The sequence below is a fragment of the Pseudoliparis swirei genome, chromosome 9 (genome assembly GCF_029220125.1).
Source record: "Pseudoliparis swirei isolate HS2019 ecotype Mariana Trench chromosome 9, NWPU_hadal_v1, whole genome shotgun sequence".
NCBI lineage: Eukaryota > Metazoa > Chordata > Actinopteri > Perciformes > Liparidae > Pseudoliparis > Pseudoliparis swirei.
In genome coordinates this window covers 5,752,127-5,767,377 of record NC_079396.1, presented here as the reverse complement: position 1 = coordinate 5,767,377, position 15,251 = coordinate 5,752,127, and the positions used below count along the sequence as shown (strand labels likewise).

Genomic DNA, 15,251 nt, shown 5'->3' with positions numbered 1-15,251 from the left:
GTCTGCCTATCTATCTATAGCTCTATCTCTCTATGTACCTATCTATCTATCTCTCTATCTATCTATCTCTATCTATCTATCTATCTATCTATCCATCTATCTATTGCAAAGTATGTTTTCACATCCAAAGAATGTGTGGTGGTGCAACATTAGACAATAAGATTCAACAATCAACAAAGTGCAAGAATTGTAACATATTACATTTACAGTCGAATATAAAATAAAGTGCACATACAAACCAATAACAGTACTTTAAACAGTGTAGTGTAAGTGTAAAGGGACAAGTGTATTACTAACCTGATAACTTACCTGGGGGCCTGTCCGGGTCGGCCCCGTCGGAGTTGGACGCGGGCCATGCGTCGCCGGAGTCGGAGTCGGATGAGTCGGAGTCGGATGAGTCGCAGCTGGCCCTCATCTGGGGGGACACGCTCCAAGACAAGCAATAAAGCCACATACGCCATGTCAAAGTGAATGTCCGCAAGGTTACCTTCCAGGACAAACCTGATGGTCGCAGGGCGGCCAGGAGCTCCAAGGTAGTCTCCACCGGCTGGAGGGAAACATTTAAGGATTCGTCATGCCATGAAATATTTCTGGATTACATTGAGCAATAATAGATTCAGATTCCAGCTGCTAATCAATCAGTTAGCAGGTCAATGTACAACTGTTTAGACTCGTGAGCCACACCTTCCAGACTCGACAATGTTTCATATCTTCTCACTTTCCCCCTATATAAACCTTGAATTGTGCATTGCTCTGATTTCTTACCGCCGAAGTCCATTCCGAAGGCTGCCCCGGGGGGGAGGGGGGGCAGGCGGGGCGGGGGGGGAGGTGGAGCTCCAACGTTGTCGCCACCGGCTGCAGGGAAACATTCAAACAGGATTCGTCATGCCATGAAATGTTTCTGGATTACATTGAGCAATAATAGTTTCAGATTCCAGCTGCTAATCAATCCGTTAGCAGGTCAATGTACAACTGTTTAGACTCGCGAGCCACACCTTCCAGACTAGACAATGTTTCATATCTCCTCACTTTGCCCTTTCTAAACCTTTAATTGTGCGACAGGAGGGTTAATTGTTAAAGAAATCGTTTATGGGATAGTATTAAGTAAAAGGAGCAGTAAAATAAAATAACAGTGTTTTCAATCCGCTACACTAATAGTTAACACATACCACAGATATGCAGCGACTTTTAAGACATTCCGGTCCTCAAATAATCATTTTACACGGAGAAACCTCCACCAAATATGTATGTTTCAAACAGGCCCCTTGACATTGTGAACTGTACAACTATAAACTCAAAAGGTTTCACTGATTTCACAACTGAGAACGTTTTAAATGGTTTTAAGGTAAGAAACAATAACAAAAATGCGAAATATAAATATAAAACTTACCTCCGGGCTCGCCAAACGGGAAGTAGTCCTCCATTCTCCGGCTTCTTCCGCGGAAGAGGAAGTCAGGAACTAGAACGAGATTCAAGGATAGGTTTCAGCTAGCGGTCAACAGCTCAAGGAGTTAGCTTCACAGCTCCGGTCAACAAGAGGGTTCAAGCTCGGGTTGAGGTCAAAGGGCAAACAACGCCGATTGCTGTCATAATACGCAGGCGAAACAACATATAACATCATAATAAATAAGACTAGAGGACGCACAGTGAAACATGGCGACACTGTAACCTCTCTCGTTCATAACTCATTGTTCTCCACTTCACGAGGTGCATCTCAGAGCGCGTGGAGGAGATGCTGGAGGCAGCGCGCGCTCGTGCACTCCCATCAGCAAACAAAGCACCGCGACAACGAGCACAGTGCATTTTAATATTAAATAAATGACTTTAATATGATAAAGTAAAAGGAGCAGATGTGTGTACAATAAGGCCCGTTTCAACGGTCACGACAGAGCAGCTCAGGGTCACGCGCAGGTCAGGTCAGGTGACCGCAGCGTTTCATATGGTTACCATGGTGCCGAGTTTATGCATTTTACAGAGTATATTTGAGAATTCTATAGAAATGCTTCAGGCGCCATCTTTTTTCTGTAATTTCAAAGTTACACTAAGACGTTTTGATGCCTTAAAACACAAATAAAAGAGGTTTCGAGGCTTTGCACTAATTGTTAACACATTCCGCACATCTCCCGACATTTTCAAGACATTCTGCAACTCAAATCTCATTTTACACGACGAATCATCGACTGAGGGTCACTTTTCACAAAATATGTTTTCCTGTCAACATTATAAACCTTTAAACTCAAAACGTTTCACTGATTTCTAAACTGAGAACACTTCTATGGATTTAAGGGGATACATTCATCATAAAAATGCTAAATTAAATGAAGAAATGGTCTTACCTGAAGTTATAGTCCAAGTCACAGCCCGGTCGCTTCAGCAGGGGCTCGTCCTCGGCTCTCGGTCGTCGGAGGGCCTTCCTCGGGGTCTCAGGTCTCGTAGTCCGGTTTCCTACAAAAAGACTCAAGCAGTGCAAAAGTCTCAGAGTTTCCTTCACAGGTTTGGGTTCACAGGAGGGTTCACAGGTGAGGTCCGCTCGCGTCAAAGTCCAAGGTGCAAAGGGGAGAATCAGAACGTCCGCGGCCTTAAATACCCTCGGTCCGGTTTCCATGGCATTGACGTGCGTGCGTGCGTGCGTGCGTAAGTGCGTGCGTGCGTGCGTGCGATTGAACAATACAGAGAGACATATTAATTATGTCCCCCATGTTTTTTAAATATATATTTGATTCATACGAGTTAATATCATTATTATTATTGTTTTTATTATTATTAGTAGTAGTAGTAGTAGTATTATTATATTATTACATTACATGTCATTTAGCAGACGCTTTTATCCAAACTGATTATATTATTATTATTTCTCAGTGATCTGTTGCTATTCAGTACAGCTGTATGAGCTGTAAAACCAAAATGGATGCTAAATGAAATATATTATACAGGACTGTCTCAGAAAATTAGAATATTGTGATAAAGTTCTTTATTTTCTGTAATGCAATTAAAAAAACAAAAATGTCATGCATTCTGGATTCATTACAAATCAACTGAAATATTGCAAGCCTTTTATTCTTTTAATATTGCTGATTATGGCTTACAGCTTAAGAAAACTCTAAAATCCTATCTCATAAAATTTTAATATTTCCTCAGACGAAGTTAAAAAAAAGATTTATAACAGCTGAGTGTTTGTCAAGGCTCAGGAAACCCTTGCAGGTGTTTCGAGTTAATTAGACAATTCAAGTGATTTGTTTAATACCCTACTAGTATACTTTTTCATGATATTCTAATATTTAGAGATAGGATATTTGAGTTTTCTTAAGCTGTAAGCCATAATCAGCAATAAATCAGAATAAAAGGCTTGCAATATTTCAGTTGATTTGTAATGAATCCAGAATGCATGACATTTTTGTTTTTTTAATTGCATTACAGAAAATAAAGAACTTCATCACAATATTCTAATTTTCTGAGACAGTCCTGTATATTATTATGTTATTATTTAAGAGGGATTATTTACAGTTAAAACATAAATGTCACCATTTGATGCACTGCACCAGCTTGTAGTTTCAGCTATTTAGCATCTGTCGTCTCTTGACAGACCATAACACACATACAACAATAACAGTACAGAATGAGACACACTGCAACAGTATATGTAAGAAGAAAACAAAACAAATAATGTATTCTTTTATTTGGAAATATTGGCAGGTACATAACACAGTAAACATGAACTGATACTTCCATTGTTTATCATCTTTTTGTTGAAATATCAGAAAACAAACCCACTCCCGCCACCCCTCCCACTGTATACACCTAGAGTACAGGACATTAAATACATAAACAATACATACAAAGATGTCACCTCATTTCGCCAAGCCAGACGTACACACACACACACACACACACATCTGGAACATCTGTATGTAGACGCACCTGCACAGAGTCAATACCCAAGTACAATATATCCAGAAATTAAATACAACATGAGTTGTTCTTCTTCTTTGAGTACGGCCAACCTATTCTACCACATGACTTGGGGAAAAGACACAACTGAACATCAGAAATAGGATATTGTAATTCTACAACTGGCAAATCTCCGGCTCAAGATTTATTTCTCAGGGACGTAGACACATTTTTTCTTGATTAATAAGTATTTAAGAATAAAACGTACTCTCTCTCTGTCATCAATTCCCCCCACATGTGTTTGGATATCTGTCAGGGCATTTATTTGAGTTCTTGTGATAATTTCCTCAAAAGCCCCCTTTTTTATGATGATCAACGCATCACAATGTGTCATGTATTACAATGAAGCCGGATGGTCAGCTCCACCTGAAGAGGCCATTGCAATGAACCACTTGATAACATAGGAGAGCGTTCAGTGCACCTCGTACATGTGCGTCCCCCCACGTGGCCACACGGGGGCGCTGCAGTGTTGAGCTTTCAGCCCAATGCACTGAACGGCTCAGTTTCAAAACATCAACAGATTATAAATATGATATATGAACTATTTCTTTTCACCTTTCGTTCCATTATGGTCTGTTTAACACTTACAGTTTTTAATTATACAGAATGATACTCGTCAGGCTCAGGTTAAAAGATACGTCTGGTGAATGTGGATTAATCCATCCGTCTTCTGTTTCAGTGACGTCTGAGAAAGACGACAATAAAAATCCACTTTATTCAAGGCCGCTATTATTTGAGATTACCATCTTCTGTATTAACAGATTGGCTTGGGGCTGAGGGCTATACAGACAGACTGGAGAAGTTGGTAAGTATTGAGAGACACTTCTCTTCTTTTTTTTACATTCAGACGTTTCAGATTTTGTTACTTTAATTACTGTTTCCCATGATCTAGTTTCAGGTTCATGGTATTGCGCATGGGGTGGGATTTTGGGACAATTTGGGGCTAATAACAAAAATATAGACTATTGCCAAACAGAGAAAGTCTCGGAGGCCTGATGCAAACGTATACACGTTCTACCTGCCAAGGCCCTTTGGGGACAAACTGTTTCATTTCACTTCCTTTATGGATGTTTGTCGCCTACCTTTAGGATGGTTTTGATAAATCACACAAATCCTGCATGAATTACTCGATGCAAATCAAATCAAGGCCAATAAATCCCAAAACAGGCTTCTGGAAAACATTGTCATGGATTGCAAATGAAGAAAAAAATTAAGCAGGTTTACAATTTACAGACTGGTCTTTAAACGTGTTTTGCAGTATAATTACTTCTTTTTTTTCTCGAGCCTGGTCATGTCTGTGAGATTGTTTTTTTGGGGTTCACAAAATGTGACCGGTTGAAATTTTGGAGAGAAAAATACACAAAGATCTCCATGTCAACGTGCTAGCTACAGCTGCGACAAGCAGGAGTGTTAAATTAGGTTGCAAGATATTAGGATTATTCATTGTGGAATATTTCCATGGGAATTAACAAGACTGGTTTAATTCTGGTAAGATAGAGGCTTGTGTGCAAACTGAGGGTTTAAAGCAGGGGTGTCACACTCATCTTCACCGAGGGCCTCATCAGCATCATGGCTGCCCTCAAAGGGCCGGTTGTAACTGTAACACGGTATAAACTACTCAAACACATTGTTAAATAATTCTCTTTGCATTTGATTCTTGTTTATTTGAGTGTAGAAATATTATACATAAGAACATTTCTCTAATATTATAACATTAATCCATTTCATTTGAAACCTTCAAAATAAAAGTACAGGATGTTTGTCTTGAATTTCTTGAAGAAAAGGTAATCAAATGTCTTTCAAGTCGTCAGGGGCCACATCAAATGATGTGGCGGGGCGGATTTGGCCCGCGGGCCTTGTGTTTGACACCTGTGGTGTTCTTTAAAGTGATCAACTAGTTTATGTGCGATATCCGACGACAGTAAAGTACAGGATATTACCAGGTCCCTTACATCTCTGGAGGCCTCTGAACGGGGCCTGGTGGTTGGATCTCAATGCAGGTTCTGAACAACAAAGCCCGGCACCCCCGCTGACTCGAACTCGTGCATCGCCAAGACAACCAAACCCTGTTTAACGCTTGTTTAACATACCTTGTTTATTTCTCATATTTGTTTTACTCTTATTATTTCTACTTACTAACTGCTCCTACCAATAAATCCAGTCCCCCATCTCCTCCTGCGACTGGGCTTCTGGGGGGAACTGGACTGCTGTCTCCGCTGCTCGGGAGTCTCTCTTGATTGGCTCCCACATTCTTCCCACTCTATTTGCATGTGCGCCATGTGTACCCTGTTGGTTTACTCACCAGGTGGGTGTACCACAAACAAGCAATACACTTGGAGTACCTTTATCTGGATTGCTGTTATTGTCGCCCAGTTGGTAGTTGGGAAAATGTGTCTCCACGTCTCCTGGCTCAGTTGATAACCCCAAAAAAAGCTTCAAGTGATAGGCTGACAAACCTTTGAACGATACTCACGTAGCCAAATGGCTAAAATGAGACTTTTCTTCAACTCCATGTTGCACACACAAAAAGAAACGACGAGAACAACACCCCCACCCCTCCTCTCTTCCTCCACCTGTCTCATGGATGGTGGAGGTCTGGATCGTGGTTCATGCCTACTATGAACGATTCATCCACTCTGTCATACTCATTGAATGTGTTGTAACTCTGTAATGCTTCCCTCTAGTCACATGACATCTATTATTCTGTCGATCCTGGAGAGGGATCCTCCTCTGTTGCTCTCCTGAAGGGATCCTCCCTTTTTTACCCTTTTTTTGTGATCAAATATTTTATTGGTTTTCGAGATATGCATGTAAAAGAAAAGATGTACACATTGTAAATACAAAGGTACTTAGACAAAAGCTATACAACAAATAAAATAAAGAATAAAGAATATATATATTTATATATATATGGGTAGCCATGCAAGAACATGCACACATATTAACATATATATGCACATATCTGCATGCCCTAATACATACACACACATGAATACTTGGGAGTTTTTCCTGAGGTCAAAGGTCAGGGATGTCTGATGTGTACAGGGTGAAATGAAAATATGTCACGGTGACTCTTCACACCGTCATTGGAGCGGTGAAAAAAAAGGGAGACCAACTGAACTTTATAGGACATCGGTTTATGGCTTCCTAGTGACTTGCAGAATGTTGCTGTGTCTCGTCTCGTTGAAATAGCATGCCAATCCATCCAATACAATGTGGTACATTAGTCTTGAAACATTGACCTAACTAGAACGGGCACTCGGTAGAGCGCATACCTTCGCATATCACAAGATTGGGCTTTGAATTATGAACATTTTGGCATTAGTTGCATGCCAATTGGATAGAAATTGACCGCGCTATGGTAAAAAGAAGATGTGGACCTTTCCATGACCTTGACCTTGACCTTTGACCCGATTGATCCCAAAATCTAATCAAATGGTCCCCTGATAATAACCAATCATCCCACCAAATTTCATGCGATTCAAGAATATTTGACCTTTTTGTGACCTTGATCTTGACCTTTGACCTTATCTATCCCAAAATCTAATCGAATGGTCCCCGGATAATAACCAATCATCCCACCAAATTGCATGCGATTCGGTTAAAAACTTTTTTTGTTATGCGAGGAACACGCATACAAATGAATAAACTAGAACAATAGAACAATAAATTACTTTGCTGATATGACGCGCCAGAATTTGTGTTTGGGTGACTAAATAACCAGTCAGTCGGACAGCTGTTATTGCACAGACTATTGCTAATGGCCCACAGCCATCAGTCATTACCATCAAATAAAACGAGATGTCCTCTTAAAAAATAAAAGGTCTTAGACTGTCTTGCGAATCTTAATGAGAGGGCATTCCTGTCGGTTGGACTTTTGTATTTATTTATTGAATGAATGTTCACGAAAGTCTTTGAAATGCAGACTGTGAGGTGTGTGTGTGGGGGGGGGGGGGATAGAAACTTCAGCTTGAAGGTGATCTCATCTCCTCAGACTCAACATTGTTTTTGTCATTTAACTGTCAATAAAAAAAGTGACTATACTACTATACTACAGGGAACAGCTTGGCTCCAGTTGTGCCAGCAGCACTGTATGCCAGTCAGGAAGTGGAACAACAGGCTATTCACGGGGCGCGGCGCTCCGGCGGGAAGGCGGTCCTCTCCGGCCACCTGTTCCCTCATCTCTCCCTTCATGGACATCAACCCTTTATGTGTATTGTGTGCAGCATTGCGTCCCTTTGTGTTGCATATCCAGTGCACTGGTGTTTCACCGGCTGTCATTGCAGTTGGTGTTTTGTCATCCTGGGGGAGGAAGAGGAAAAAATATGCAGAGCATGTAGAGCAGGGGTGTCACACTCATCTTCACCGAGGGCCTCACCAGCATCATGGCTGCCCTCAAAGGGCCGGTTGGAACTGTAACACAGTATAAACTACTCAAACACATTGTTAAATAACTCTCTTTGCATTTGATTATTGTTTATTTGAGTGTAGACATATTGTACATAAGAACATTTCTCTAATATTATAACATAAATCCATTTCATTTGAAACTTTCAAAATAAAAGCACAGGATATTTGTCTTAAATTTCTTTCAGAAAAGGTGACCATATGTCTTTCAAGCCACATAAAATGATGTGACGGGCTGGATTTGTGTTTGACACCTGTGATGTAGAGTTTCTCTGTTTTTGCAGTGGGAGAAATTGTTGATAAGCAAATTAAATGCGGTGGAAGTGGAAGATTGTATCACCGTGAATGTGTGTTTGTATATTGTAAATATAAAGTGTGTGCCTCTGTGAGGGTGGAGAGGAGGAAGAGGTGAGAAGGAAAAGACACAAGAGGTGAGAGGTGAGAGGGCAATAATGTGTATTACTCTCCTTGAGTAATACAGAATAATGTGCATTACCCTCCCCTCCTTCACCCCCGCCTTAAAGCCGAGGCACTGTCCTACCGCATTTGCATGAAGTGCCAAAATAAATAAAGGGTGCAGCCAGAGCTTTGCGCAGGTGATTATGCCCAACGGTCGCAGAGGAAGGAGAGGAGGATCCAGAAGGAGGACCCAGAAGGAGGACCCAGAAGGAGGACCCAGAAGGAGGACCCAGAGCTGACACTGACACAGCAGCGTCTGGGCCACCCGGCACACACCTCCACCTGCAGAGCCCTCAGTGCAGTGACAGAGGAGCAGCTTGGCTTGGAAGGCAGTTGACTTTGTTGCCAGGGAAATGGGCATCCAAGAGGACAGCTGACTTTGTTGCCATGGCAATGCACAGCGCAGTGGGAGCGAGAAGAGACCCGCCGACCAGAGAGGACCATCCGAGAACTTCTCCAGCTGACGGGTAAACGGAACATTGAACTCATCTTTGTTGTTCTTGAACCATATAGGCCTATTTTGTGGCCGGCTGTTTGTTGTCATTGAGGCAGTTTTTTTATTTTTATGTGAAGACCATACGTTTAAAAAAAAAAAAAAAAGAGATAACATCATACATTTAAAAATCAATTTAATATTTGTTTTTGTTCTTTACCACATGTGCTAAGTGTACACAGTCAGGTCTGCTATTTGCCCTCAGCCCCACGTTCAGTTAAACCGTCAGCAGCAGCTCAACCGGCAGGTAGATCGAGTTTTATTTGCTTTTCAAACTGCCAACAGGTTGGGTCCGCGTTGTGCATCCGTCCGTTGGAAGAGACAAACGGCTGCATCGCACACAAAGAGGTTGGAAAGAAGGGCAACCAAACAAATGGAAAAGAAAGCTTGAAAATGGCCCTTCAGTGCGGTCACCTACGCTGAGATGTGTTTCCCAGTGGGTTAATAGTGGGTCACCTGAGAGTAAACACACGCGCGACTGACCGCGATAAAAGGACCGGACATGGAAGCGCGCAGCGTAATCCCGCTCAAACAACATAGAAGCGAACTCTCGCGTTGTTTTACTCGCCGGACTTTACCTGATCCTTCCCTTCAGGAGGCGTGGCTTATCGCCATGGAAACAGTTCATTACCGCCGTCCACCATGAAAGAAATAACTACTGTTTGGTAATGTCGTGCAAGTCCTATTGTCTTGGTTCAAAATATTAATATTATATATTATATTAATATTATATGAATTCAATTCAGTTTATTTGTAGAGTCCATTTTTAAAAAATTTATATTATCCGTAGCCGCACACAGCTTCTCCACGAACTGCCTCTCAGCCCACCAGTGGAGAACCACTAGCCCCAGACCAGTGGAGAACCACCAGTGGAGAACCACTGGCCCCAGACCAGTGGAGAACTACCAGTGGAGAACCACTGCCCCAGACCAGTGGAGAACCGCCATTGGAGAACCACTGCACCAGACTGATAACATCATTTCAATGATGAGGGGAGGCTTAGAACTGATAAACAGAGGTGTAATTATACAGGAGAACCTGTCCTCGTCTGGCTCACGCGTGTTTGAGTTCAGGAGAGACGAAGAGACGAAGAGCGCTGACGGAGCAGGAATTTCAAGGGTAGATAGAGCGATTAGACGAGAGAACAAGGTGGGACTTTGTCTCGATGGGCAGGACGGGCCCTCGGGGCACAGAGAGGAGAGCACCTGTGCTGCGACTATCCATCATCCCCAAGTCCCCAACACAGTCGACTCCTGAACCCACAGGACCAGTGAGAACGGTTATACCAACAATGTCATATTCTTATCATAGATCTGACAGAATTGATTGGTGTTGCTTTGGTAAATCCCTGATTGACTCATGTGTCCCATTTAGCATCATATTGTACTTTTTATTTAACGCACTGACAGACCGAAACCCTGTCGGCCTGGCAGTAACACCCGAGTGAACCTTCAACTTGCACCGATTGACTGAAATCCTGAAATCGGCTTCTTTTCCTCCCCGAAGATGGAGCGGTCGCCCCAGAATTGGTCGACGCGGCTCGGCTCCGGGGCCGAGGAGCCGAAGAAGGAGGCGTCGGACACGCGCCGGCCGGAGTGCTCCATCTGCTACGACGCCTACGACAACGTTTTCAAGACACCCAATGTGCTCGAGTGCACCCACACCTTCTGCCTGGAGTGCCTCTCCCGCCTCGCGGCCGTCGCTCGCGGCACCGCCGACGGCAGAGCGGGCGCTCGCCTCTCCTGCCCCTTCTGCCGCCACGCCACCGCGCTGCCCGAGGGGGGCCCTCCGGCCCTGACCACCGGCCGCGAGCTCCTCCGCCAGCTGCCCGGCCCCCAGCGGCGGGAGGAGCCGGTGTGGCTGGAGGGCGAGAAGCTGTGCTGCAAAAGCGCCGACTCGGCGGGCGCCCCCGAGGGCCCCGAGGCGGTCTGCATCTGCATCGACATCGGGGCCGACAGGACGCCGAGGGCCGGCGGCGCTCCGATTCCGACGTGGTCCAGCATTGAAAACCTGCTGCCGAACATGGGGATTAAGTCGTTCTTGGCGTGCGTGGCGCTCCTGCTGCTGATCCTCCTCTTCGTCATTTTCCATCGGCCGCAGGGCTGCGTGGAACCCGGGCCCACCACGACGCCCACCACGACGCCCGCCCACCACGAGGCCCGCCCGCCACGGGGCCCGCCCGCCACGAGGAGGCCCACTGCAATCCCCCCGGTCTGACAGTGACCTCAGGCTGGCTGGATTTCAGATTAATGTAAACCCAATGTGCCAACCGCAAAATTAAACCATGCATTACATTTGATTTGTGCATTTTTTTTTACGTCATTATTTACAGCACTATAATAATAATAATAATAATAAAGTGAGGTGATGGATGGTGCTCCGTCCTGTTCATACTTACTGCAGCATCAGTTTAACCTCTGGACCAGCAGGTGTTTTCAATTCTCCTCAAATAACACGCAGTGAACACGAAATTAAACCGCGTCGGTCACGGGGTCAACAGCGGTTCACCGACCGCCGGTCGTCATTTCCTCCCCGTCTGAACCGTAAACCCAGCACGGTGAAACCGGGAGCCGTCCTTCGCCCCGTGTTTTATTCCTGGAGCGGGAGCGTCAGACAAAGGAAAAGTTCAGAGGGGTTTTCCAAGCGGCTCGCTTTACGACACGTGGTCGATTAGCCGTTTCCCGTTTAATCCTTTAGGAGTGGCCGAAGAAAAAAACCTGTGCTACTTCCTGGAGCCCTGGGTCCACATGGTTCGGTTAACCACAATAAAATTTAAAAGTTGGCCCAGTGGTAGCTTTAAAATGTTCCTTTCAATGATTAAAAGGTGAAAAAGAAACGGTAATAAAGAATGAATACGAGCCTATTGTCCTTTTGTCTTTACTGGATATTTCACATTTTCAAACTAGAGGTTAATTCTGAAGCTTTTTATTCTTCCTTTGAATATAGAAGAATAAACAGCAGCTGCATGTAAACCGTTTCATTCAAAAACCAAATGTGACAGTTTGGACAGGCCCCTCCAGCCGTGAAATCATTCAATTCAGTTTAATTTATATCGCCCAATACCACAAATTAGCCTCAGTGTCGTTATCGTTTACAATTGTGTTTTTCTGGAACTCATTTCCCGACTCGCTTTCTCAATATGAACATTAGCCGACTCATGCTCATTGAGCGATATTCTCGGTCCAACCGAGGAACACGGTGGCTTCAAGCGTCAACTGCTGCTCCGCTTCATTTATACATTTATCTTTTTTTATTCACATTTGGGAACGGGAACTTTTTTTCTCTCCAAAAACTAGATTTGTCATTTGTCTTCACCGGAGTAGGAAAAAACAGGGTTCTTACACATTTTGACCAATGGATTTCCAGGACTTTTCCAAGACTTTTCCAGGACTTTAAACCAAATTTCCATGACCAAACTGAAATCTCGGTATAAACATGAACATTTTAGAAAATGTTGTGTATTGAGAGCGTACGCCGGCTTGTATTTTGAGCGTCTTTCTTTAAAAAACATTAATTATTTCAAACTCGGTGTGAATCAACATGTGATTATAACAAATGTCCATGACTTTTCCAAAACCTTTATGATTTAAGTTTTTTCCAGGACTTTTCCAGGCCTGAAAATGATCATTTTAAAGTTCCATGACTTTTCCAGGTTTTCCATGACTTTTCCAAAACCTTTATGATTTAAGTTTTTTCCAGGACTTTTCCAGGCCTGAAAATGACCATTTTAAAGTTCAATGTCGACTTTTCCAAAACCTTTATTATTTAAGTTTTTTCCAGGACTTTTCCAGGCCTGGAAATGACCATTTTAAAGTTCCATGACTTTTCCAGGTTTTCCATGACCGTACGAACACTGGAAAAAGAAAATAAAAAACTGGGTTCACAAGCAAAACACAACAGAAATGAGCAAAATCACAGTTTAGAGGGGGGGAAAAAAGAAGAGAAAAAGACAAATCTAAAAAGTCTTAATTGTCCAAACTCAAGTGGTGCAGCATACACAGTCACTGACGTCAGCGGCTCACACTTCATACACAGCTTTTTATTCACAAACGGAATCAACCATTAAAAACACACATCGGCAACCATGTATACCGGGGAAGATCGTCATGCCGACGGGCATGTGACGGACATCTGGACAGAGACGAGACTTAATAAATACCACTCTGTGCTTGTGAGTGTTTTTTTGTGTGTGTTTTTTTTCAACGGCTCTTGCTCTTCACACAGGACGATACGACAGCTATTGCTTGACATCAACGGCGCCCTCAAGGTCGACGGGTAGAAATGTTCATCGGAGAGCGGCGTTCCGATTACACTCGTCTCCAAACTAGCAGAAGCTGGCCTATAAAACAAGGCGAGTCCACCTCCAGCGCCCTTGACCTGCTTGGTGGAGGAGGAGGAATGGTCCGAGCACAAGGTGCAACTCATTCAAGCTTTAAAAATATATATATATTTAATAAAATAAAAAAAGGTAGACGAAATGCACATTATCATGAACATTGGACTTCAGGATATTACGCCATTACGTTTTTTTTAAAAAAAGCGCTCGGTTCGGATTTCAATTGTATCAGTGGGATATTTGGGTGGCGACCCCGCAGGCTAAAAATAGCAAACAACCTGCCAGACGGCGCAGAGGGGCTCAGTGCTCCACGGCGCCACCTTCGTGACGTCGGCTTACTCTCCCCCCACCGTCTGTCGGATTATGTCTGTCTTCTAAATTACTTTTTGGAGTCAAATCTATACTTCAATCTCTCAGGCGGATGGCCATCTGGCCCCCCACTGTAACCCCCCCCCCCCTTTCCCTTGTCTCCTTGCAACGATCTCCTCCGACAGATGTTGAGCTGCATCCGACGTGGCGATTAACGAGGACGACGAGCGAAGAGCGAGAGCGAAGCTCGACTCCAAACGTCCGTTCGGGAATCCTCCCCACCTACAAACTACTTTTACAATCTACAGGCAAAGCAGACGACAATCGTGCTTTTCCACTTCAGTTGATACTAATAGTTTTGATACAGAGACTATTAATTTAAACCACAAAGAAATGATAAAAACTGAACATTTTCATAGATGAGTTTACACTCGAAGGGGGGGCCAGCTGGAGGCCGAGTTCAGACGACAATAACCACAAGAAGTATTAAACCAGAAATGTTGGAGGACAGAATGTCTGATTTGCAGCAGGTTACATACTCCACAACTCTTTGACAACAACAAAAGAAGCACAATCAGTCACATCTTCAAAAAAGAACATATATAGACATATAAGAGACCTGAAATAATTGTGTCAATTTTGTTTTTGGAAGGAGCTGGCGCTTGCTTGCCGGGCCTCAGTGTTTCATATCCCTCTTGGTGTCTCGCGTCAAAATTGGATTCCCGGAACTCGGAAAGTCGTAACAGTAGAGATGTAACAGCAGGTGTGTGTGTGTGGGTGTGTGTGTGTGGGGGGGGGACACACATCTCGTGACAAGGCACTTGCGCTGGTTAAGAGAGGGGGAGGCTGGGGTGGAGAAAGAGAGGGGCCAGGGGCCCTGAGCGAGCAGCGCCACGCTGTGGAGGCATCCTCTCCGGTGCGGGGAGGTCCAGCAGGACGGGGGCGGCTCACCCGCCCTCCGGCCCGGGCCGGGTCGGCTCCGCTGGCGTCGGCGGAGCGACGCGCTCCCGTCGCGGGCGCTTCTGTTCGCCGATGCGGCGACGACGTCTCTGCTGGAACTGAAGCGAACACAGACAGACGGACATGAATTCTGGGGACCCGGCGGACTTCAGGCCCGGCGGCATTTACTCGGCGCGTTCTGCACCGCCGGCTTATCTGGAGTGTGTGGATTTGGAATTATTCTAGTTTATGGTTGGAAGTGCTTTACACGCTTTCATGAACCTTTAGTGCCGTTGAATGGGAGGTTGATAGGGCGACGTAATCAGGCTCATTTAGTACGTTTATACTTCTTTATTGCTT

At 44.1% G+C, this 15,251-nt stretch overlaps 2 protein-coding genes across 3 annotated transcripts in view; one reads left to right on the top strand and one right to left on the bottom strand.

The window, feature by feature from the left end:
* Positions 1-5,672: 5,672 nt before the first annotated feature.
* On the top strand, positions 5,673-11,606 carry LOC130199215 (RING finger protein 223). Its single transcript, XM_056422513.1, has 2 exons — positions 5,673-9,281; positions 10,814-11,606. The coding sequence occupies exon 2, from the start codon at positions 10,814-10,816 to the stop codon at positions 11,522-11,524; it is 711 nt and encodes a 236-aa protein (XP_056278488.1). The 5' UTR covers positions 5,673-9,281; the 3' UTR covers positions 11,525-11,606.
* A 1,719-nt stretch (positions 11,607-13,325) lies between these two features.
* ptpn11b (protein tyrosine phosphatase non-receptor type 11b) overlaps positions 13,326-15,251 on the bottom strand; it is a 33,719-nt gene continuing 31,793 nt past the window's right edge. For both annotated transcript variants that reach the window (XM_056422511.1, XM_056422512.1), the window contains exon 16: positions 13,326-15,010. The gene's annotated coding sequence lies outside the window, so the exon portion shown is untranslated. The remainder of the gene's footprint in view (positions 15,011-15,251) is intronic.